The sequence below is a fragment of the Staurois parvus genome, unplaced genomic scaffold (genome assembly GCF_062004578.1).
Source record: "Staurois parvus isolate SC_StPar_1 unplaced genomic scaffold, SC_StPar_1.0 ptg000222l, whole genome shotgun sequence".
Lineage (NCBI taxonomy): Eukaryota > Metazoa > Chordata > Amphibia > Anura > Ranidae > Staurois > Staurois parvus.
The window spans coordinates 996,267-1,023,115 of NW_028318018.1; the positions used below are offsets into that span (position 1 = coordinate 996,267).

The window sequence follows — 26,849 nt, forward strand, 5'->3', positions numbered from 1 at the left end:
ATCATATACAGCCCACCATACAGAGTGCAGAGGGGGCTGTAGTGTGTCCCCCCTCCTGATCCATACCAGGCCACATGTCCACAACATGGGGGGCACCTTACCAGGGGGGATTCCCCTAGGCATAGCACCTTGTCACCTTGGCTGGTGGCTGTGGGGATCTGTGGGTGGGGGTCATATTGGATTCTGGAACCCCCCTTTAATAACAAGGGGCCCCCATATACCGTCCCCCCATGTGAATGAGTATGGGGTATATAGTACCCGACAATAGCACCAGCCCAATGACAGCTCCCTAAACTGTCATCATCTACATAAGTGAAGGGACAGGGATGGTGGGAACCTTATTACCCAAATGTGACCAGTGACCATATTTGGTCAGTGATGTCACTGCTATCCCCGCCCCCTTCCTTACATGGCAGGGATTCCCAATGACATCACTGATACCTGGGGGTGTGGCCGCTGTACCCATCCATGTCTTCCTCAGGCACCAGTGACAGCGGGAAGCTGTTATATATAGAAGTGGTAGAAATGTCTCTTCTATGTGTGATGATCGGCTCCTGCAAAACACGGGACCGGAACAGGCAAAGTTTGGTTTGTACTGTCGTCTCATCCCTACTCTCCGACAACTAAACCCAGAGATCATCCCAAGTGGTCATTGTATTTGTCCCTTACATTGCTGACCAATGGGAGAAGGACCCTCTTATATCAGTGGTCAGTGTAGTGGTCCCTTACATTTTGTTACCAATTGGAGAAGGATTCCCCTTTTATCAGTGGTCAGTGTAATGGTCCCTTACATTTTGTGACCAATTGGGGAAGGATTCCCTTTTATCAGTGGTCAGTGTAGTGGTCCCTTACATTTTGTGACCAATTGGAGAAGGACCCCCTTATATCAGTGGTCAGTGTAGTGGCCCCTTACAAAAGACTAGAAGGTCTAAAAAAAAACTAAATGTGAATGAATCACCAGGACCAGATGGGTTGCACCTGAGAGTCCTCAAAGAATGTAGCCAGGTTATTGATAGACAGTCATTCCACATATTTAGGAAAGCTTACTGACCGGAATGGTGGCAGCGGATTGGTGAATATCTAACGTGGTTCCAGTATTCCAGAAAGGACCGAGATACATATCTGGAAGCTCCAAGCCAGTCAGCCTAACATCAATAGTTTGTAAACTATTGGAGGGATGATAAGGGACCATACCCATGAATTTGCTGATGAACATAGTATCATTAGTAGTACCCAGCATGGATTTATGGGAAAAGATCGTTCTTGTCAGACCAACCTATTAACCATCTATGAGGAGGTGAGCTGTGATCTGGATAAAGGAACCCCCGTGGATGTAGAAGCAACGAGGATTGTGTCACTTCCAGAGTCACTCAGATGTAAACAAGCCATTTCCAGCTTGTGAAAGCATCAGAATGAACTGATCTTGGTTTGATCGGCTGTTTTTATGGTCAGATTGGGATCTGGGGTCCAATAGACCGCAGATGTCTCAGTACAGAGAACCTGTCTGATAGCAATAAAAGTAATAAATAAATTGGGACAGTGTAAAAAAATAGAAAAAAAATTAAAAGAAAAAAATGAAAGCACCCCCCCCCCCCATGTTTGCACACAAAGGCTAACACATACGGAATTCCACCATGCATTGTAAACGGTGTTCTCACCACACGTGTCTCCACACAGGTATGGCTGGAAATGTCAGAGTGAGAGTGATAATTCCGGCATCAGACCTCCTGTGTAACTCTACACTGGTAACCTGAGTGACACCTATGAGGGGTATTTAGGCCCCGTAGTTTGGCGCCGTTCCACTGGCATTTGTAATTGTAAAGCGTGACATGTTAGGTATCTATTTACTCGGCATAACATCATCTTTTACCCCCAAAACTGTATTATATTGTGTTTTCTGCACTAACATGAGGTAAAGTTTCTTTTCTAAAAAATGTACATTAAAGAAAATCTGCAGAAATACGGAGCGACAAATATTGTACCAGCAACCATGTTCCTCTCCAGGGTCTCTGCTTATATATAATATTTGGGGGCTCTCAGTCATTTCCCAGCAAATAATGACTTTTACATGTCGGAATGTCAGAATTGGCCGGGTAGGGAAGTATTAATAATAAATACAATAAATAATCGTCTCCTGACATTTAGGAGTCTATTAATAAATGGAACAACAACTCCCCCAGGTAGAAGTGCCGGTACAGTCCATTCCTTCTGTGTGAATGGGATGGGGGGACCAATGGTAGGAGGATCTTTGCTGAGCTGCTTGAAGGGTTTCCATCCATTTCACATGGAAAATACCACATTTGTCTATTAGATGGTGAGAATTCCTAGGATACTTAGCGCCATCTAAAGGCCAAATGCAGAATTTACCATTTTAAATCAATGGCTGGTTTCATAGCGCTGGTTTAATCCCCTGATGCAGAGCGCACGCAAATTAGTGACCTCTCAGACCAGACCTGGGATTTTTTCTGTGTGTACTTGTCTTTGTGCTGGGAGCACACCGCATGGCGCACTCCCAGCACAAAGACCGGGGTGTCAGTGAGAGCCCCGGGTCCTGGAACTCTCAATTCTGGGTCACATGATCGCTGTGACAGCCCCTGATTGGCTATCACAGTGATCAGTCACTATGAAGCCCACCCCCTTGTTTTCTCTCTTTGAATGGAAGAGAGATACATTGTATCATTATATATGTTACACATTGTGTAAAATACCGTATTGTCTTGATATTTTATTAACTTGTATTGGTGAGAAAAGCTCAAAATAGAAAGTCCTTCCAACTCTTGCATAAACTCAAAAATTGATTTAATAATAATTGCATAAAATTAGAAATAAAATATTGGAATACAGAATGTTTAAATAATGTCCAAAAATATAGTTCTGTTCTTGAGATAAATATTATATGTAATCGTGTATGTGTGTGGTGTGAATAAGTAGGCTCTCTTAGCCTTGGTTCCAAAAAAAGTGTGTGTCCAAAGTCTTTGTTCTGCTCTAAAAAAGGAGCAATTCAGCCCCCACCATCTCCTAAAAGTGGGCTGGTATTCTCTTGTAGTCCCATAATGATAAATGACAACAGATGTATTAGTCTTCTTCCCTCCCCTCAGAGTCTGAGTGAAACTTTAGCTTACAGAGATGGGGGAGGGATAGCTAGACTAATTACTACCCCATGTTGCTAGAATGTAGAGAAAAAACCCAAGATATATATATATATATATATATATATATACACACATCTCCACATATATATATTCACAGACTATATAAAGTCTATTTATCTTACTTTTCCCAATCTAGAACAAATAGAAATATAACAACTCAATTATCCTATTAAGATCCAACTCATCCATACATATGTTAGTACTGTTAATAAGCAGATATTAGATATTAGGTTAAGGAAAGCTTCTAACATTTCCCTCAAAATGATCGATTTATCAGATCTTAATCATTTTCCTTATCTTAATCCATTTATACACATTCTAGTCACTTTCGTATCCATTCATGCATTTTTAGATCTTAAGATAACTGATCTGAACATATATTCAACTTGATTCTATAATGGGAAAATGAATTATTTGATAAACCTTTTGTATTGTATCACATAAAAATATTTTTACCCTTATTATTTTCCTTTCCTTTCACCAAATAATTTATCCCCTTAATAAATGTAATATTATAGCACAATACTTTAAAGTATGTATGTCACTTAAAAAATAGATGTTTCATATTTTCCCTCCAAAATATATGTGTAGCACACAGTTCTATAATCCATACATCTTTTCAAATTACCTTATCAACATTTAACCATAACATATGTTCCCTAACTTCAATTCATTCATGTATATCAAATGTTTTTTTTTTAAATATACATATAACAATGTATTCCAAGATACCACTTGCTACACGTCTGGACGTGCCTTGGTCTATCACCATGGCTTATCCTCTTGGACATTTAACCCATGTTTTGCCCTCTTGACTGTCTTCATACACACCACGTCTTAAGCTATATGTCTATCTTTCTAGCACGACTCATTCAACATGAAGTGAGCCATTTATCCACAAGTATACACTCTACTTCCCCATTTTATCTTACCCAAAGCCCTCCCCTCCCCCCCTTTTTTTTCTCTTCTTTCTTTCTCTCCTTTTCCTCCTTTCTATCCTATATACTTACCTTTCCCACTATACTACCCTACATACCCTTCTCTAACTAACCCCCTCTCTGTCCGTTCTCTAGTTCACACCTGTATCCAAATCCTATCACTTATATATCACAAACAATACAGAGCATTGATCTTCAAACAGGTGTGCTATACTCCACTTAACTCAAATATCCAATCCATGGACACACGAAACATAACAGACACAACATCATGTGCTGTTCTTACTCAACATTTCACACTCCCTGATATAGAAACCTGCTCATAGGTCAGAAGACAATCTATCTCAATGCTTATCTCCTATACTCTGTATATTTGCTGGACTGTAATATTATGTTGTCATAATATCTTACACCATTCTGATCTGTATTGCTTTTTAAGCTTTGACCCATCTGCGAAACGGGAGGCGACATGCTGTGTTTTGTTCCGATTTGGTTCCATAACTGTATATGCACTGTTATGCCTTCTTTCTTCTAATAAAAATATTTTTTGAAAAAACAAAACAATGTAAAGCTGTCTCAGTTTTTCTATATGTACCTTAGGAAAACTTATCTCTAGCTTAATTAACAACAGATGTTCTGACTAATTAGAGTGACTCTGTTGTAACAAAAGTTTAACCCTTTCACTTCTGAAAGTACATAGTGTGTGATTGTAAATGTTTGTGTGAAAACTGATCTCATCTTGATATGGTAAACAAATCATGTCAAAATAAAATGTACACACAAAAAAACAATATATCTGACGAATGAATTATTTCATCAGTAGTCAAAAGTCAATTGTTTTATAAGTTCTTCCTCTATGAGATGCCTTGAGAATTCTTGTCTTCTTCTAGCGCTCTGTAAAGTTAAAATAACTTTATTGAACATAAAAAGACAACAAAAACTATGATGAGTGAATTATTTTTGCAAAGCTTCTTCCAGAATAGATTTCCTTTTTGGAAAATGTACTATCATCTGAAAGGTTTAGAAATATTTGAGTTTTCTTTTAGCAGTTACTCTTAAGTCATTTCCTGTAACAGAAATGCAGTATCATTATTTTGGCATTGATCATTTTACATTGGTTAATCCTCTTACATTTATCTGTTAATATCACATATCACAATCACAAACATTTCTAGTCATGACATGGAAGACATATTTTTATTATAACATTTCTTATTGACTTGTAGTGTTCTATTTTTCCTAAAATGGCCTAAATTCTTCTACAAATGTTCTGTGAATTTAAATATAACAGGACGCTACATCTCCATTATTGGTCATGATTCAAAACCTTGGTTTCAAAAACAAAGAAAGGTTTTGTATCTACCCAGAGATGACAAAGGACTGCCTTTGTTCTTATCTCTATAAAATTGGAAATATGCGTAACTGTTTTTTGTGTTGACTTACTTCTTGTAGTATTGTACTGATCTGCAGTAATACATACTGGTTTAAAACTTTTCTCACTTCTTATGCTGAAAACATGAGGTACAAACTTCTCACCTACAGCTGTACAAACATGTGTTGGTATGTTTTCCTGAAAATGTCTTTTTGTTACATCTATCTGTATGTGTTTGGATGACAGTGTTTTGTACCATATAGGATCATTTTCATGATAATTTTCTGTGGAACCATCTTCCTGTAGGAGTTTCAGTGATGAATCAGGTGTCTGTAATATGATCTTACTAGATCTCACAATGTTTTCAGTTACCTTGACTGCAAAGGAAACACTTAACAATTTTTTCATATGTGCATCAAAGTTTTTTTTCCATATTTGTCAAAGTTCTTGAGAAGAAACCTATTATTTTCTGATCACCTTCTTTTAATTGTGACAAAGTTGCTGAGATTGCATTATTGGTTACAAACATTGGTTTCTAAAACAAAAGGAATTTTACTACAAAACTCAGCAGTACTCAATGTAGTAGCATTCTGCAGATCTCTTTTCAATAGTTCAAAGGCTTCTTTCTCAGTTTGATCCCATTGATCAAACACACCATGTTTTTGTCTCAAACGATCAAATAATGATCTAGACTTTCCTGCAAAATTGGGTATAAAATCTTTACAATGATTTACTTCACAAAATAAATAGAAAAAGCGCCACACTATTTAAAATAATTAGAGATGAGCGAATTATTCAAAAATTCGATTCGGCTGATTCGCCGAATTTGAGGAAGAAATTCGATTCGATGCGAATTAATTCGCTACAAATTTAACTTATTAAAAGGGTTTCTAGGCTTCAGAGAGCCTTTAAATTAGTGCAGAACACTGTACCTTTAATTTAAATGCCCTTGGAGATGAGGAAGGACAAGGAGAAGGAGAAGGAGAAGGAGAAGGATGAGAAGAAGGAGAAGGAGAAGGATGAGAAGGAGGAGAAGGAGAAGGATGAGAAGGAGGAGAAGGAGGAGGATGAGAAGGAGAAGGATGAGAAGAAGGAGAAGGATGAGAAGAAGGATGAGAAGAAGGAGAAGGATGAGAAGAAGGAGAAGGATGAGAAGATGGAGAAGGATGAGAAGAAGGAGAAGGAGAAGGATGAGAAGATGGAGAAGGATGAGAAGAAGGAGTTTCAACCGCTGTATGGAATGTCACAGAACTGTCAGAAATAGCGGAGCTCTGCAGATACACTTAGCGGAGCTCTGCAGATACACTTTTTGCCGGCTTGGAATTCTTCTTATTTTCATCCTACTTCTTCTTCTTCTTCTTCTTCATCCTCATCCTCAGAAGAAGAAGAAGAGGATGAGGATGAAGAGGAAGAAGAAGAAGAAGAAGAAGAAGAAGTAGGATGAAAATAAGAAGAATTCCAAGCCGGCAAAAAGTGTATCTGCAGAGCTCCTCTATTCTGCAGATACACTTTTTGCCGGCTTGGAATTCTTCTTATTTTCATCTTACTTCTTCTTCTTCTTCATCCTCATCCTCTTCTTCTTCTTCTGAGGATGAGGATGAAGAAGAAGAAGAAGAAGAAGTAGGATGAAAATAAGAATAATTCCAAACCGGCAAAAAGTGTATCTGCAGAGTTCCTCTATTTCTGACAGTTCTCTGACTTTCACATGTACAGCGGTTGAAACATTGTATCTATTTATTTCCGAATAAAAACATCTGTATCCTAAATGGAAACAAATAGATACAATGTTTCAACCGCTGTACATGTGAAGGAACTGTCAGAGAACTGTCAGAAATAGCGGAGCTCTCTGCAGGGACACTTTTGCCGGCTGATCGGGAAAAATCCGATTCGCGCACCCGAAGTAGGCTAATATTCGGATTCGACGCGAATCGAATTTTTCCTGAAATTCGAATCGAATTCCACTTCGCCTGGTTCGATTCGCTCATCTCTAAAAATAATAAGCTATGTGTCAGCAGCAACACCCACCAAAAAAAATTATATATACAAACAATTAATTTGGCAAAGTGAACAAAATCTCATAAGGGTATGCGCTAAAAAAAAAATTATATATATATATATATATATATATATATCTCACCATATATTAAGTGTCCAAAATAAACTAGTGTCCAAAACAAAATCTAAATATTCTCTGTGACTTCATAACACTGTGAATAATCCACCACCAAATGAATTAAATGAACTCACCAGAGCTATATGCTGATCAAATTATAGAGCAGCAATAGCACTTGTGCTCTGGGAGTGGTGAATGAACGATGTCCAGATATTAGATGTGGTAATTCTTAATCACGTCCAGGTAATCAATAATGGTGAACAGTAGGAAGGATAATGTATCACTACCAAAAGCAATACTCTGCAGCCAAGGATCTCATGATGAGTCTCTCCATTTAATTCCATACCTCCATATATGCATGAATCACACTCAGGGACAAAGGAAAAAGCATGATGGTGCAGTACGTTTAAAACATATGTAAATTTAATAAAAGCTCAAACAACTCACAAAAAAGGTGTCCAGACAGACACCAGCTTAAACAGCAATGCACAGCAATGAGGTGATGAACGATCCCCGCTCACCGCGGATCACCTCCGCCCCTTGATGACGTTGTGGTGACGAAACGTGTTGGGCGTGGGCTACTCGATGTTGACGTCAGAACGTTCTTTTCCCAGTGTTTGTCGGAGGTGATCCTGAAATCAACTGATAAAGAATATGAATTATCAGCTTTCTTGATAGGCCAAATACAATTATTCACCACTGATTGTACTTTCTTTAAATTCCTTGCTGTAAAAACTCATCTATAATGGAAGAAATTGGATTAATTGATTCTAATGGCAATTTGTATTGAGGTTGAGGCTTAGGGTCTCTACCTTCAATGTCAGCTTCAAAATCTTTAAACAAACCTGCATCATTTTTGCTTTGACTTCAAAGATCTTTATGTGATCTAACCAATTGTTCCAATTCAAGATTGGTTCCTGTATGGGGCCATTTATGATCTGAAGACATGTCAGCAGTTGCTGTACAAATACTTCCAACATTACTATACATGGAAGAATCAATTAACGTTGATTTGGGCCTAGATGGATCTCTCCATAACGTTGAAGTACATAAATCAATTATCAAATTGAGTTTACTAATCACATCGATACCAAGAATGTTCTGGGCACCATGACAATATCAGATGTTTCTGTTAGTTTTCAGAAATCCTGGAATCTCAAAAGTCACATTAGAAACTTTCCTCGCAACTAAACTACATTTTCCACTAAAATCAAGTAAATTGCATTTTGGAGAATTGGCATTTACAGGTAATTTATGTTTATGTTTTATGTACCTACTAAAAACATTATGTTCCTGCCATTCAATACACCCTGTACATATGGCCTTCCACTTTCATCCAATAAAATTGGAGCAACATATTCTAACGGTAAAGGAGAAGAATCTCGATTTGATCCTGACTCTAATTTTGGAAATGGCAATAAACAATTCCTATTAATGACAACAGCACTGTGTACCATATTGTTCAAGCTGTTGTTGACACTCAGTGAACTGATCTCTTTGACTTCTGAGGCATAAGGCAACTCATACAAACTATTGTTGGAACATGGAGGAGCAGATTGTTCAGAAATTGTATTTTCATTTTCTAATTCCAAAGTGTTTCTTTGTAAATCTAATATATATATTGAACACAATCTCTTTTCAAATGACTAAATCATTTACAATAGAAACAAATGGTATTTCCTGTCTGCTCTGAGACTCTAGGTCTGCCTGTGACGTGTTCATCACCATAATTGGGTGTGGCCAAGCACGTGGTCTCTCTCTGATCTCCATTTTGAATAGCTACACTTTCCATCTTCTGATTGTGTAGTTTAATTTGTCTGCTAACTGTATCTATAACTTTGGCTGCTTGATCTAAATCTTTTTATCCGGCAGCAAATAAGAGATGCTGGATATAGATACTTAAATTTTTTAACAAAAGCTTTTATCATAGCAGAACTCTCATTGGCCAAATTAAATATCATTTTGTATACTTTGGAAAATCTATTTTTACAATCAAAAGGATCATCATTGATCGTATCTCTAAAGGAGTCTAAGATTTCCAGAGAAGGAGTTTCCTCCCCAGTTGTACATAGCAATAACTGACGCAATCGGTCTGATGCATTGCTATGAATTTCCACATCATCCTCATTAATATATGGGGTTTTGGTTAATCGACATGTCATAAAGCTGGGAAGCCATAATCTGAAGAAAACATTTCTTTGCTACTCATTCAGGCAAAAGTTATTGCACAAAATTTCAAAAACCTCTGTATTATGAAAAGCATCCGCTTTCATGTCATAGGCTGGCATATCCTTCAAAATTTTCATGAGCTGATCAAGGATCTTAAGATGAAGTTCTGCAGCTTTATCCATTCATTTTCTCTTAAGCATTGCTTCATGATCCTGCAGATCATCTTCTATAAACTGGATGTCTGCTATTAAAGATTTTTGTCTGCCTTGCCTCTGGCTAGTATTTACACAAATTCTTTTTATATCAGTCATGGTGTGACAGATGTCCCGCTCCCCCCTTGGCTCACCTTCATCCCCCTCCACCTCTCATCCTGTCGTGGTCCTTTGAAGCCAGGCTGCTCAGGATAAGAGGTGTGACTCCTGTCACCCCTGTCACTTATATTCCCCCATCCGGCTTGGCTGGAGGGAGGAAGATAGTTTTCCACAGAGAGGTTCACACCTCTCCATGGAGAGGTGCGAACCTCCCTTAGGGATGTTCCGGGCCACAGCAGTCAGCCTGACACCGCACTGCCCCGGCATCTGCAATGCGGGCACAAAAGTTCCTGCGCTTGCAGATACCAACAGACAAAGGCAGCACTCTCGAGAGCTCGGCCCTTGTCAAGGGGGGCATGCCTCGTTGCCAGGTGATGAGGCACACCACATACGGTTGCCAGGATGACCAAGGAGCGTCCTGCATCGGCTTAAGAAGGCCGATGCCAGGCTCCCTGGTTGTTCGTTCTGCTGCACAGCCGCTGAGAGGTCTCCGCTGCGGCAAGACTCTCACGGCCACTCTGCAAGAGCCCAATACTGGGTGAATTAACCCCCGCTGCCACTCTGCAATAACTAGGGATGTGGGGGAGAATTACCACCCACTGTCCCCTGGCTGTCGTCTGCTGTGATTCCGGGCATCCCTGCCAGAGCCGTGAGTGTATGCACCCGTTTTATTCCCCTGAACTGTTCCTGTACTCTATCCCCATTTCCCTGCTTGGATTATAAACTGTTGTAGAGACTCTAACTTTGCCCCTGGGATCCGATTACAACTGTTTTGATCCCTCTCCTTGCTACTTCCCCATACCAGGTACTGCCACGCTCCCTGCAGACCCCAACTGAGTGACTGTCATTTGCTTTAATAAAGCTTTGTGTGTTTGCCATCTGCTTTGTGTGTTCTGTCCTGCCTACCCTCCATCACAATATCATTCTGTAGTTCAGAAAGCTGAATGTCTTTCGTTTGAATTGCACTTTGCAGGTTAACTATTTGCTCAAAGTCTGGCAATTAGCATATACACTGTTATCTTCCTCTGACTTATTCTTTACACAAGCAGCAATCCTAGGAACCTCCAAAATCATGGCGTTAAAAACATTAACTAACTTCATTACATTTCTAACTTGTTTGCTCAATTTCTTAAAGGAAAACCTAGATTTTTCTATGTTAATATTAGCCTGTAAGCACTCATTATACATGTACCGCCAAAGTTCATCATCTTTAACAAATTTAGACAGATTTTGGAATTCTAATTTACTCTCTCTAGATAATTCATCGATAAAATCCATTACTTACCGATTAAGAAGGTCTTTCTTCATGTAACGTTCCTTTTCTCTCTTGGTGGGAAATTACATCACCAAGGAACAGCGTTTTCTTGCATCTGCACAAAATTCTCACCAATTCTGATTCTAGGCTGATTTCGATTATGCCAAAGGGTCATCTGCTGAAGGCTTTTATTTCTCCTGAAAGCTTGACTTCATATTTTGCTGACCTTGCAGCAATCTTCTCTCTCATCAAGGTGAAGGATAAAAAAAGTAAAAACCGATCGATATTCGAAAAAAATCAAACTGGTCTGACTCGCCACTGTAAAATACCAGATTTTCTCGATGTTTTGTTAACTTGTATTGATGAGAAAAGTCCAAAATAGAAAGTCCTTCCAACTCTTTCATAAACTCAAAAATGTGTTTAATAATAATATTGCATACAATTAGAAATAAAATATTGGAATACAAAATGTTTAGATAATGTCCAAAAAATAGAGTTATGTTCTTGAGATACAAATTGTATGTAAAATTGTTTGTGTAGTATGAATCTGTAGGCTCCTTAGCCCAGCTTCTAAAAAGTGTGCCACCAAAAAGTCTTTGTTCTGCTCTATAAAGGAGCAATTCAGCCCCCACCTTCTCCTAAAAGTTGGCTGGTTTTCCTCTCTGGTTCTTATAGTCCCACAATAATATCTGGTGACAGATGTATAGAACAAACCTTCAGTCTTCTCCCCTCCCCTAGGAGAGAGTCTGAAAATGAATCCTTGGGACCTCTAATCAAAACTTCACTGACATTCCATCAGTCAGGGGGGATGGGATGTGTTACACATACTGTATATACTATATATATATATATATATATAAAATATTTCCTAAAAATATTCTTAATATAAAAGTTATATCATATATAAATATCCTAATCAAGAAATATTACAGTATAAAATGTGTATGCTTAACATGTATCAAGTAGATTCTTACAAATCTCTATTAGTGAAACTTTAGCTCCTACCCACAGAGATGGGGGAGGAAAGCTAGCAAACCAATTCATGACTAATTACTACCATGTTACTAGAATGTAGAGAAAAGATCCAACACATTCATACATATGTTAGTAATGTCAATAAGCAGATATTAGGTTATGGAAGGCTTCTAACAGGAACATTTCCCTCACTCAGGACAGGAAAGTGGCTTCTCTCCCGTGTGAGACCTCTGATGTGTGTAAAGACTGGACTTCTCTGAAAAACATTTCCCGCAATCAAGACAGGAAAATTGCTTTTCAACCACATGAGACTTCTGATGTCTGACAAGTTTTGATTTTACTACAAAACATTTCCCACACTCAGGACAGGAATATGGCTTCTCTCCTGTGTGCAATTTCTGATGATAATAAAGATTGGGCTTCTTTGAAAAACATTTCCCACACTCAGAACAGAAATATGGCTTCTCCCCTGTGTGAGATCTCTGATGTGTGTACAGACTGGACTTATCTGAAAAACATTTCCTACACTCAGGACAGGAATATGGCTTCTCTCCTGTGTGCAATTTCTGATGATAATAAAGATTGGGCTTCTTTGAAAAACATTTCCCACACTCAGAACAGGAATATGGCTTCTCCCCCGTGTGAGATCTCTGATGCCTGGAAAGATGGGACTTCGCTGAAAAACATTTCCCACACTCAGGACACAAATATGGCTTCTCCCCCGTGTGGGATCTCTGATGTCTGGAAAGATGGGACTTCACTGAAAAACATTTCCCGCACTCAGGACAGGAATACGGCTTTTCCCCCGTGTGACATATTTTATGCACATTAAGATTGTACTTAGAACAGAAACCCTTCCCACACTCAGTACAGGAGAATCGCTTCCCTGTTGGAAGGCTAGCCCGGTCCCGCACAGTCTGAGGTTCCTCAGGATACGAGGAATCCGATGGTCCATCTACACTGGGTGGTGCCGGATGGACATTGGAGGGAGTCGGGTTTTCTCCTGGACTATACTGTGTGATGTCCTCATCTTCTACTTTCCAGTCTGGAGACAAAGTGAGACAATCCTCGGAGGTTTTCCTCATCTCCCGGCCATGGACTAAAATACAAAGACAAAGAGGATTACTAGACAGGAGCTGATTGGTTCCCCCAAACCAGGACTCCGCCCACATCAGGCAGCTTGGTCTCTGAGGAGCTTACAATTCCACCCTCAAGGGAACTAGGAAATGGCTCCTCTGATCTCCTACCAGGTCATTTCTTTATTCATGGACCTTAGTCAGAGAGTGAGGAAACAACCAGAACTGTCTTTTATAGGAGGGACAGTGATGAGGGGATTATAGGACGAGGGTCCCCACCCCCTCTATCACTCATCGCCATCTTCCCAACACAAGAAGTACTGCACTTCCTTATTTAGTCCATGATTTAGTCATGAAGAACAGCGGGGCTGAGCCCCACCAGAGGTCAGAGAGTGAGGATGGGGGGAGAACAACCAAGATGAAGACTGGACTGATCCTGAAGACCACCATCATTGGGGTATTGACTCCTCCCTCATTATCACTTTCTGTTTAAGGGCCCAAAGTTGGAGGATGTTATCACATTATTATCACCATGTAAAAGTCTGTGCTCCAATCACATCATCCGATATAAAATGTCCAGCTGGGAGGAAATGGGTGTAAAATAATTAAGACCTATGTAATGTCCAACTTATATAGGATACAAAAGTTAGGACTATACAGTATTAGTTTTCTTCTATATTTATCTGGTGATCTAGCCAGTAAATCTGTTGTTTTATAAAGACCATTTACCACTGACAGGGGGCTTATAATGATCAGCTTTTATTTATTCATGTAAAACTTTTATCCCAAAAAGAAAAACCTGTTTGATGAAACTGATTATGAAGTGTGAGCTGGAGTTTGGCTTCAATTAGTTACTGTTTTTAAATCTGCTAGTACATCTAACACCCTCCTGCCCCCAGACTGACCATGCTGCTGTCTCCACAGTGGGGGCGCTCTAATACAGAAGGTGTGTTACTGGCCAGATCACCAGGTGAACACAGGGAAAGAAGCCAAAGAAAAGGAAAGCAGCCTCCACATCCAATGATTGGTAAGCTATAATATGGGACATTTGTGGTTTATCCGCTTGCCAACCCTCCCACAGTGTTGTTACTGCAGCAGGGCGGCACCTGTACGCACAATGCCGTCTTTTAACGTCGCTGTGCAAAACGGGTAAGGGGCGCGCGTGAGGCGTGTTCCCGCCCTACCCTACCCGCCGATCGTGGCAGCGGGTGTCTGTCACCAGCTCCAGGCAGGTCATTTCCCACGGGGTGCCGGTGATTACAAGTAATCACTGACAGATAGCAGGGCTGCAGTGTTTACGTTGCAGCTCTGCTATCTGTCAGTTCCAAACACGCTGAACCTGACAGCAGACTTTATCTCTAGGGATCAGTGTGTTCCTGTGAAGTACACACCCCCGCCCCCTAGTAAAACACTCCCCTCACAGTTAACCCTTTCATTACCTAAAAAATGTTAACCCCTTCCTCCCCAGTGCCATTAGTACAGGGTCAGTGGTTTTTTTTGCACTGATCACTGTATTGGTGTCACTGGGGATGTCAGTGACCCCAAGTCATTTCCCCCCTATGTCAAAATGTCTGCCGCAGTCCCGCCATAAGTCGCTGATCACTGTCATAAATCGCTGATCACCGCAATAAGTTCCATTATTAGTATAATTAAAAATAAAAATCCCAGTATCTTTCCCGCCATTTGTAGACGCTATAACTTTCACATAAACCAATTAATTTACACGTATTGGGATTATTTTTAAGCAAAGACATGTCGCAGAATACATTTTGGTAGAAATTTATGACTAAATTTGATTTTTAAATTTTTTTACTGGACATGTTTTATAGCAAAAAGTCCAAAATATTGTTTTTTTTTCTCAAAATTGTCAGCCTTTTTTTATAGCGCAAAAAATAAAAAAAACGCACAGGCGATTAAATACCACCGAAAGAAAGCTCAATTTGTGGGAAAAAAAGGATGTAACTTTCATTTATGTACCGTATTGCATGACCGCGCAATTGTCTGTTAAACTAGCACAGCGCTGTATAGCAAAAAATGGCGTAAATTCCATTATCTATCCCATAGTTTGTAGACGCTATAACTATCACACAAAGCAATCAATATACACTTATTGGGATTTTTTTACCAAAAACATGGAGCAGAATACATTTTGGCCTAAATTTATAACTAAAACTTTATAGTTTACTATATATTTTTTATAGCTGAAAGTAAAAAATATTGTTTTTCTTCAAAATTTTTGGTCTTTTTTTATATATAGTGTGAAAAATAAAAAGTGCACAGATGATCAAATTACACCGAAAGAAAGCTCTATTTGTGTGAAAAAAGGACGTAAATTTCATTTGGGTGCAGCATTGCATGACCGCGCAATTATCAGTTGAATTAGTGCAGCGCTGAGTAGCAAAAAGAGGTCATTAAAGGGGGTAAATCCTGAGGGCAAGTGGTTGGTGAAATCTCATCCTATGTCCAGTGATAGCAGTGACATCTACTGGCCACAGTGAGACATCACAAGACAACCTAAACTTAGGGAGAAACCAAGTGAAGAACTATACAATCAGCCTGAGCCAAGTACAGCACAGCCACAAACTAACACCCACATAGTACCTCTATTCAGGACAAGGGGGCCACACTAATAAATAGTGTAAGGATCACATCAAATTGGTGTTTAGTAATCAGAGATCACTTACAGTGGTTGTAACCCTCAGACATGGAATATGAACAAGGCATATCCCTCTACAGTGTGTACTTGTCTCACTCCAGAGCAATAAGAGTCATTTCTGTCTGCTGTCTCCTTCCTCTGCGATCAGCAGCTGAGTCACTTCTAACAAATCTTCCTGACACCAAGAAAAAAAAAAGATGACAGGGGAGGGAGCTCCAGCACATAGCCTCTGATTGACAGCCTCAGCTCTGTTCCTGTGTGAAGGAAGTGTGTCCCTTCCCATCAATTGTTTCTCAGAGCTCATTTCACTGAGCTCTGAAGAGAGTGACTTCAGCTCTCTGCCCCCTTTTTTCTGACTTCTCAGACAATCTGTAAATATTCTAGACTTTGAACAAATATAGAGAAGAAAGTGCTACAGATACACAGGTACAACGTATGTAGGAGGATTTTTTTTCATCTCTGTGTATCACCTGAGGCCGGTCACTTCTCTGGGTATATGGAGGGTTTACAACCACTTTAAATGCCTACACTAGACAAGTTGCAGAGATCCCACACCGCTGCCTCCCATCTCCTGAGACTGCACTCAGTGACTTGGGGCTGAGACACTACAGACATATCCCTCCACCCGGCACAGCCAGCAGATAACAGAGAAGGTCCCCTGGAGGAGTCAGGCACAAGGCAGGAGACCCCAGTCACATGTCCTGGGTGCCTACATTATGCAATGCTTAGAGTAAAAACCAACATTTTTCTGCCAGCTGAACCCCAGAACCTCCATAAATCCAGTCTAGATACATAAATTGTGTCTGCAGCACAGAGAAGGAAGATTATCCGAGAGAAATCCAGGAATACAGGACGGGGAACACAGCTCAGGAAAGTGACCAGGGGATTACAGGCTGATATCACCCAGTCCCCGCCCTACTCTGGACCAATCAGTGAGCAGTATGGGTGGAGGAATGGATTTAGTGTTCATGACCCACCTGTGCTGATCTCTGTAGGAGTGTCCTCCTCTATAAATGTCCCCGTTATTCCATCCTCCTCCATAGACTGCTGATCATCCCTCACATACGCCTCTTCTTCTTCTGCTTTCACCTCAAATTCTATATCGATTGGATCTCCACTCTAAATCAAGGAAATGAGAGAGAATATCATCTGTAAAATGTAAGGTCACATAAAATATCCACACATTGTCTCTATGAGTCCATGTTCTAGATGCTCCATCCCACCAACCTTGTAATAGTGAGGGATGGTGTGACCTTCCTGTGTGGAATCCCGGGAATACAGAGGACGGGGACATCTCTCTGGTGGGTTCCTGGTATTAGGTGGCTCCATCATCTCCTTGTGTCCTTCTGAAAACTCCTCCATCACTCCATACTCCTCATCCTCCTCTTTATACTCTTCTTTAACATCAATATTATCATCCCTGAGGATTCCACTCTGAAAGATATAATAAAACATTCATTGTAACAAACATGCTGTGTATAAATCACAACTACCAATAATTGTCAATCATCTACCTGATGATGGTGAGGGATGGTGTGACCTTCCTGTGTGGAATCCCGGGAATACAGAGGACGGGGACATCTCTCTGGTGGGTTCCCATGACTGGATCCATCTGTAGGAAACACACACACTGACTGAATCCATTGTTTCTATGTGTTTATCAGATGATGGGGGATCTAGGTGGATCCTCCGTACTGCTCTCTCCTTTACAATAAAGTCTCCTCTTACCCGGTGATGTGAGGGGCGGCTGATTGTCCATCATGACGTCCTTGTAGAGATCCTTGTGTCCTTCTAAATACTCCCACTCCTCCATGGAGAAATAGACAGTGACACCCTGACACCTTATAGGAACCTGACACACACAATGATACAGTCACCATCCAGACACATCCCTTGTCTGTTACTGGAGAATGTCCCAGAATTCCCGGCACCGCTCACCTCTCCTGTCAGCAGCTCCATCATCTTCTTGGTGACTTCTAGAATCTTCTGCATGTTGTCTCTCTCAGGGTTTAGGGAGTCACATGGAGGCACTGTGATGGTCATATGATCACCTGACTTCAGAAGAGGAAATCTCTGTATTGAGGAACCAATAGGAATATCATGTTAGAATCCCAGAATCCTCCTCACCTCTCCGGTCGGGTCTGTGTGTAGCAATTGTGCACACAGAGATGGACGCGGCCCCCCATTTTGTTAAGAATTTTCTATGTTATACAATTTCTAACTCTCAAGGCAGGCTACCCCCTCCATCTTGTAGATCTCTCTTCCCCCTCCCTCGCTGTGGGGTGACATGTGGCCTGAGTGATGAGAAGGGTCACAGGCAGCCAAAGCACAGCAGAAGCTCCGAGCTATAAAACCTTATGAGCTGGGTGCCTAGCTGTCTAAGAAACTGTGCAATCTGGCACATCGTAAAAGTATAAACTGAGTCCCTCACTGAACTTCAAAAGACCTTCCAAGGGGTTGTAAAAACAGACTTACTTTTAAAAACTCACTTTACATATAAGTTGATATCTTCACGTAGGACATAACTACCTAAACATGGAGCCTATATTCGGAAGGCTCAGATTGAGGCCATTCTCCTGGTATGTGACACCCCTTAGCTGACATACAGAGAAAAACAGAAAAGTATATCTCTTGAACCATTCAAGAGCATATTTCATGTTTCATCTCTAACCATTCCGCAGATGCGGCTGAGTATTAATATACTAGTGACCAGGCCGGCAAATGTACCTAGGAAAAGTTATGAGCCAAAATATTAGCTAGGAGAGATTCTGGTTGTAACTTAGGTCTCCACCCAACACCCCTCCCCAAAAGGAGACCATTGGTTACTACTCCAAAGAGACACCCTGCTGGGATTTGCTAGAAAAAGGCTGTTATGCTTGGAGTGTGGGTGAGAGAAGAGTCTCCTGCTTTTAACATCGAAACTAGCAGTAGAGATAAGAAATCCTTTTTGTCTCATGAGACTTGAAGCTGCTTAACACAAGGCTTTTTGGCTAGTACTTCTCTACCTAAACTTCTTTCTGTTGTCTCTTTGCTGTGTTATTGCTCTCTGTATATTTATATATATTGGTTACATCTTTTTTTTGTAAATATTTTTATTGCACCCTTTTGACCTTTTAGTAATAAAACTTACTTTCTGAAAGTGTTGAACTGTTTCTAAAGCTCTTTAATGCAACTTACGAATTCATGCTGCTGAAGAGTGCTACTGTGTTGTTTAACCCTCTGTATAACCTGCCTGCGGTGACAGTGGTATACAGACGATTATTTCAACCACCCTAGTGTTATTGCTGATATTGTCAAGTTTCCTCTTTCTCTGTACAAAAAGGAGGTGGTGGCAGTGTGAAGGGTTAATTGCGTAATTAACCTGACCCAGTAACAATTGCGCTCAGGCTGCTGGTACATCGATTTGTGGTCCAGTGAGTTGGAAAATCGTTGTGCAGGGTGCAGCTGGCCGTGGCATTGTTACGCATGTGACATTGCGGTTTTAGATTGGCTAGTCCTTCGGTCATGAGTCTGGTGAGAGGGGCAGGGATTTGACATCGCAATCGTCACACTGTGTATTATTAATAGACATAAGAGTGATGTCATGTGACTTCCCAGAATCCTCCTCACCTCTCCGGTCAGGTATGTGTTTTATTAAGAGATAAGAGTGATGTCATGTGACCTCCCAGAATTCTCCTCACCTCTCCGGTCAGGTCTGTGTTTTATTAATAGAGATAAGAGTGACGTCATGTGACCTCCCAGAATTCTCCTCACCTCTCCGGTCAGGTCTTTGTTTTATTAATAGAGATGAGAGTGATGTCATGTGACCTCCCAGAATCCTCCTCACCTCTTCGGTCAGGTCTGTGTTTTATTAATAGAGATCAGAGTGATGTCATGTGACCTCCCAGAATTCTCCTCACCTCTCCGGTCAGGTCTGTGTTTTATTAATAGAGATAAGAGTGACGTCATGTGACCTCCCAGAATTCTCCTCACCTCTCCGGTCAGGTCTTTGTTTTATTAATAGAGATGAGAGTGATGTCATGTGACCTCCCAGAATCCTCCTCACCTCTTCGGTCAGGTCTGTGTTTTATTAATAGAGATCAGAGTGATGTCATGTGACCTCCCAGAATTCTCCTCACCTCTCCGGTCAGGTCTGTGTTTTATTAATAGAGATGAGAGTGATGTCATGTGACCTCCCAGAATCCTCCTCACCTCTGCGGTCAGGTCTGTGTTTTATTAAGAGATAAGAGTGATGTCATGTGACCTCCCAGAATCCTCCTCACCTCTCCGGTCAGGTCTGTGTTTTATTAACCTCCCTGATGGTATTCCCGAGTGTAGCTCAGGGTAAGGTTTCAGTACCACAAGCGGTAACCCCGAGCTACACTTGGGAATACCATGTGGCGCTGCTCCGTGATCCCTCGATCTCCCACCTTGTCCTCCGCTCCCACGATGTCCCTCCTGCAGTGTCCCAAGCAATGTTGTTTAACCCTCTGTATAACCTGCCTGCGGTGACAGTGGTATACAGACGATTATTTCAACCACCCTAGTGTTATTGCTGATATTGTCAAGTTTCCTCTTTCTCTGTACAAAAAGGAGGTGGTGGCAGTGTGAAGGGTTAATTGCGTAATTAACCTGACCCAGTAACAATTGCGCTCAGGCTGCTGGTACATCAATTTGTGGTCCAGTGAGTTGGAAAATCGTTGTGCAGGGTGCAGCTGGCCGTGGCATTGTTACGCATGTGACATTGCGGTTTTAGATTGGCTAGTCCTTCGGTCATGAGTCTGGTGAGAGGGGCAGGGATTTGACATCGCAATCGTCACACTGTGTATTATTAATAGACATAAGAGTGCTGTCATGTGACCTCCCAGAATCCTCCTCACCTCTCCGGTCAGGTATGTGTTTTATTAAGAGATAAGAGTGATGTCATGTGACCTCCCAGAATCCTCCTCACCTCTCCGGTCAGGTCTTTGTTTTATTAATAGAGATGAGAGTGATGTCATGTGACCTCCCAGAATTCTCCTCACCTCTGCGGTCAGGTCTGTGTTTTATTAATAGAGATACGAGTGATGTCATGTGACCTCCCAGAATTCTCCTCACCTCTCCGGTCAGGTCTGTGTTTTATTAGCCTCCCTGATGGTATTCCCGAGTGTAGCTCAGGGTAAGGTTTCAGGACCACAAGCGGTAACCCCGAGCTACACTCGGGAATACCATGTGGCGCTGCTCCGTGATCCCTCGATCTCCCACCTTGTCCTCCGCTCCCACGATGTCCCTCCTGCAGTGTCCCAAGCAATGTTGTTTAACCCTCTGTATAACCTGCCTGCGGTGACAGTGGTATACAGACGATTATTTCAACCACCCTAGTGTTATTGCTGATATTGTCAAGTTTCCTCTTTCTCTGTACAAAAAGGAGGTGGTGGCAGTGTGAAGGGTTAATTGCGTAATTAACCTGACCCAGTAACAATTGCGCTCAGGCTGCTGGTACATCGATTTGTGGTCCAGTGAGTTGGAAAATCGTTGCGCAGGGTGCAGCTGGCCGTGGCATTGTTACGCATGTGACATTGCGGTTTTAGATTGGCTAGTCCTTCGGTCATGAGTCTGGTGAGAGGGGCAGGGATTTGACATCGCAATCGTCACACTGTGTATTATTAATAGACATAAGAGTGATGTCATGTGACTTCCCAGAATCCTCCTCACCTCTCCGGTCAGGTATGTGTTTTATTAAGAGATAAGAGTGATGTCATGTGACCTCCCAGAATCCTCCTCACCTCTCCGGTCAGGTCTTTGTTTTATTAATAGAGATGAGAGTGATGTCATGTGACCTCCCAGAATTCTCCTCACCTCTCCGGTCAGGTCTGTGTTTTATTAATAGAGATAAGAGTGACGTCATGTGACCTCCCAGAATTCTCCTCACCTCTCCGGTCAGGTCTTTGTTTTATTAATAGAGATGAGAGTGATGTCATGTGACCTCCCAGAATTCTCCTCACCTCTCCGGTCAGGTCTGTGTTTTATTAATAGAGATACGAGTGATGTCATGTGACCTCCCAGAATTCTCCTCACCTCTCCGGTCAGGTCTGTGTTTTATTAGCCTCCCTGATGGTATTCCCGAGTGTAGCTCAGGGTAAGGTTTCAGGACCACAAGCGGTAACCCCGAGCTACACTCGGGAATACCATGTGGCGCTGCTCCGTGATCCCTCGATCTCCCACCTTGTCCTCCGCTCCCACGATGTCCCTCCTGCAGTGTCCCAAGCAATGTATTCCGGAGGATGCCGTCATCTGTTTTCTGGGTTCCATCCCCTGCGAGCGTCGGGACGTATGAGAAATTTGAAAATGGCAAAAAGTGACATTCACTAAAATCACATAGTATAACATTCCTGTATCAAACCATTTCACATACATTGTGTCCCGAGTGCTTTGTCCGGCGCCCTGCCTGCATTTTTACTGTTCTTTCTGCCTGGAAACTGAGAAACGTCCATGGCGTCCAAAAAGTGTCCCTTTAGGTCAGACGCGGTTATAGACCGGCTAGAGAACAGCGATAGTAAATCAGAACCACTTGCAGAATTGAGTGATAATGATTGGTGGGGGAAATTCCTCATCAGACACTGAAAACGATTCTGTGACTGAGCTCAGCGATGGGCCAACTTGGCGCTATATTTCACATTTCAGTGTTTTTGGTTTGATTATATTATTGAATTAAATGTATTATTATTATTATATTATTATTTTTTATGATTATTTATTAAATTATTATTTATGATTTTGTGTTTCAAGTTTTATCCTCCCCGGGATGTTTACTAGACTCTTGTCCAGACAGATTTCAGTGAGTTATTCCTAAGAATTACAGCCGACAATAAAAAAAATACATATTTCCATGCAAAAAAATTTACCGCTTTCAGCACAGAAATACTGACATAATCAGACTGCTAGGGAGGTTAATAGAGATAGGAGTGATGTCATGTGACCTCCCAGAATCCTCCTCACCTCTCCGGTCAGGTCTGTGTTTTATTAACAGAGATGAGAGTGATGTCATGTGACCTCCCAGAATCCTCCTCACCTCTCCGGTCAGGTCTGTGTTTTATTAACAGAGATGAGAGTGATGTCATGTGACCTCCCAGAATCCTCCCCACCTCTCCGGTCAGGTCTGTGTTTTATTAACAGAGATGAGAGTGATGTCATGTGACCTCCCAGAATCCTCCCCACCTCTCCGGTCAGGTCTGTGTTGTATTAACAGAGATGAGAGTGATGTCATGTGACCTCCCAGAATCCTCCTCAGCTCTCCGGTCAGGTCTGTGTTTTATTAACAGAGATGAGAGTGATGTCATGTGACCTCCCAAAATCCTCCTCACCTCTCCGGTCAGGTCTGTGTTTTATTAACAGAGATGAGAGTGATGTCATGTGACCTCCCAGAATCCTCCTCACCTCTCCGGTCAGGTCCGTGTTTTATTAATAGGGATCAGTGATATCATGTGACCTCCCAGAATCCTCCTCACCTCTCCGGTCAGGTCTGTTTTATTAATAGAGATAAGCGTGGTCATGTGACCTCCCAGAATCCCCCTCACTTCTCCGGTCAGGTCTGTGTTTTATGAATAGAGATGAGAGTGATGTCATGTGACCTCCCAAAATCCTCCTCACCTCTCCGGTCAGGTCGGTGTTTTATTAAGAGGTACGAGTGATGTCATGTGATCTCCCAGAATCCTCCCCACATCTCTGGTCAGGTCTGTGTTTTATTAATAGAGATAAGAGTGATGTCATGTGACCTCCCAGAATCCTCCTCACCTCTCCAGTCAGGTCTGTGTTTTATTATTAGAGATAAGAGTGATGTCATGTGACCTCCCAGAATCCTCGTCACCTCTCTGGTCAGGTCTGTGTTTTATTAATAGAGATGAGTGATGTCATGTGACCTCCCAGAATCCTCCTCACCTCTCCGGTCAGGTCGGTGTTTTATTAAGAGGTACGAGTGATGTCATGTGATCTCCCAGAATCCTCCTCACCTCTCCAGTCAGGTCTGTGTTTTATTAATAGAGATGGGTGATGTCATGTGACCTCCCAGAATCCTCCTCACCTCTCTGGTCAGGTCTGTGTTTTATTAATAGAGATGAGAGTGATGTCATGTGACCTCCCAAAATCCTCCTCACCTCTCCGGTCAGCAGGTAGATGATCTCCAGGGTGAGGTTTAGTATCTTCTCAGTCATGTGACTCCGGTCCTCCTCCATCCTCATTGGTGCCATCATGTGATCTATACAGGTCTCCTTGTAGACGGATAACTTTGGGAAATGAAAGTAAGAATGATTTGGATGGTATTGGTCACACAATAATAGGATGTGGATGTGAGGGGGGAATAGGAGGGTTGCTGGACATATAAGATCTACTTCCCCATGCGAAGACAGTAGTCTGGACTGTTTAGTATTTGCTATATTTTGGAGGTCCCGGGACCCTCTTGACCTGTCAAATCAGAAATCCCCTTTTCTCTGTTGGGTTTGTTTGGTCTCTGAACTGGTTTTGATGAGTATTAGATCTGCAGACAAGGAATGATAAATCTGATCCTTCCTATGACTTGTTTGCTCTGAGGCAGTGCTGTGAGGTCAATGTCGGCTCATCATGATGTCCAGGAAGAGGAACTTACTGACTTTTGGCTGGAGTTGCTGGCTAATCAGGACAATTGGCAGACCTCCGGCTGCAGGGCTCCAATCTGTGGCAGCCTGCTGACTGACAGGAGTGATGTCACTGTCACTCTCTGCAGTAAGAGAAAAGATTGGATTGGGTAGAAGGAGGATGGTGCTGGTGGAGTAGAGAGCTGTCAGGAAGGAGCCTATTCTGTTCCCTCCAATGACAGCCTAGTGTGGGTAGAAGGAGGACAGCAGGAGGGTTTGAGTATCAAGTATACTGTAGTATCCAGGACATTGTACAGAGTGGTGGTGGGTTCCTGGGGCTCTGAATTCCAGCACCGGGCACTGCCAGAGCCTGTGTCATGGGAGGTATTGGAGTGTCTCCTGAAGATGTATAGCACTGACCCCCACTTACCTTTAAGTCAAAAATGCACCAAGAATCCTCCTCTAAGAACAAGTGCCCACCAAGGGGTGAAGGATTGTCCTTCTGCATTCTATTTGGTATCTTGGAATACATTATTTGACCAGTGAGATGGTAAGAAGGTGAAGGTTGTCTTCCTTTCCTGGTAGAAGCTCTGTAAGGAGGTCTGGAAAGTAAGTGCAGGTAAGAGGACAATCAGAGACCAAGAGCCCCCCTCCCTACCTCAGTGTCCCCCTGAGCCTGACAAACTTCTCTTTCCTCAGAGCCCTGCTCCCCACCAACCCTATCAAAGACCCAGATTCCTTCAGCTACTCTACCCCCTTAAAACCCTTTAACTTCACTATCCCCTTAGGGGCCCCAAAGTCTCCCATCCTCAGAAACCCCTGAGAGACCCCTCAGCTCCTCTACTTCCCTCAGACCCCTCAGTATTTCCCTCCCTCTGACACCAATGATGGAACATATTCTTCATGGCCGGCTGGGGAATGTTTCCTTCCTCCTGAGCAGCAATGTAAGGGGCTCTATGCTCCATACTCCTGACCCCGGCACTCCATCATTGTGTTGGCTGCATAGTGTAATGATTGCCCATTGGCTGCCTGTGTAGTGTCATCATTGCCCTTTGTAGGCCATGTATGGTCAGGATGGTCCTTGTCTTGTCTATTTATTGTCAGTGCTGTTTGTTTAGAGGACCATATTACTAGAATTTATCTCCACAATGAGGAGAATGTTCCGGCCCCGGAAGTGGGGGAATGTTCTGCCCCTGAAGGGGTTCATCTGGGTTCCCACACTATATATGTGTGTATCATCATCTGCTGGAGATAAAAGACGTCACAGTGACTATGGAGGAAGAGGACGGACATGACTATGGAGGAAGAGGACGGACGTGACTATGGAGGAAGAGGACGGACGCGACCGTGGAGGAAGAGGACGGACGTGACCGTGGAGGAAGAGGACGGACGTGACCGTGGAGGAAGAGGACGGACGTGACCGTGGAGGAAGAGGGCGGACGTGACCGTGGAGGAAGAGGGCGGACGTGACCGTGGAGGAAGAGGGCGGACGTGGCCGTGGAGGAAGAGGGCGGACGTGGCCGTGGAGGAAGAGGACGGTCCTGTCTTTGCCTGACATCACTTCCTGTCTGTGCCTGACATCACTTCCTGTCTGTGTTCTATAATAACTTCCTTTCTGGATAGAAGTGAGATCACCACCTTGTGGAGTTCACAGGAACTGCAGCCCTGAGAAACATTAAAATAACCGTTCCTGTGGTTTCCATGAAAGATCAAAAATAACTTAAAAAAAGGGGAGGGGGAGGAGAGTCAAATCAGGAAGTACTAGGGCATGGAGATGTATGGAATCCATGGATCCCATATTTTATCACATTGGTGATGTAGCCGGGGCAGTGTTGTGGATGGCTTTGTACGTTGTGGTTAGTATTTTTGAATTTTATATGTTGGGTTAGTGGAAGTCAGTGAAGGGATTGGCAGAGAGGGGCAGCAGTCACTGATTGGTTGGGTTGTCTAATGAGAGCGATCCCGCCAAACCTGATCCTTCTGGGGGAGACAATGCAGAAATATATATCAATCCACTCATAATGACATCATCTTCTGGGAGTGTCTGCACATCCATCCATTTCATACACATTTCATTGTCTCAGCAGATCTCCTGCAGCCTATTAGCACCCATTTACCTCTCTATGTCTCAGCAGATCTCCTGCAGCCTATTAGCGCCCATTTCCCTCTCTATGTCTCAGCAGATCTCCTGCAGCCTATTAGCGCCCATTTCCCTCTATGTCTCAGCGGATCTCCTGCAGCCTATTAGCTCACATTTCCCTTTCT

At 42.2% G+C, this 26,849-nt stretch overlaps 2 protein-coding genes across 2 annotated transcripts in view; one reads left to right on the forward strand and one right to left on the reverse strand.

Annotated features, from left to right (window-relative positions):
• The window catches only part of LOC149460677 (uncharacterized), a 110,099-nt gene that overhangs the window by 64,797 nt on the left and 18,453 nt on the right, over positions 1 to 26,849 (forward strand). The window lies entirely within an intron of this gene.
• On the reverse strand, positions 7,977 to 13,501 carry LOC149460678 (uncharacterized). The gene is made up of 2 exons (XM_089679349.1): positions 11,341 to 13,501; positions 7,977 to 8,217 (listed from the first exon to the last, which is right to left on the reverse strand). Exon 1 carries the CDS (start codon positions 13,455 to 13,457, stop codon positions 12,474 to 12,476), a length of 984 nt encoding a protein of 327 aa, XP_089535475.1. The 5' UTR covers positions 13,458 to 13,501; the 3' UTR covers positions 7,977 to 8,217; positions 11,341 to 12,473.

What these genes read in the sequence shown, in the direction of transcription:
- LOC149460678 (XM_089679349.1), bottom strand. Translation starts at nt 13,457, where the DNA reads ATGTGGGCGGAGTCCTGGTTTGGGGGAACCAATCAGCTCCTGTCTAGT.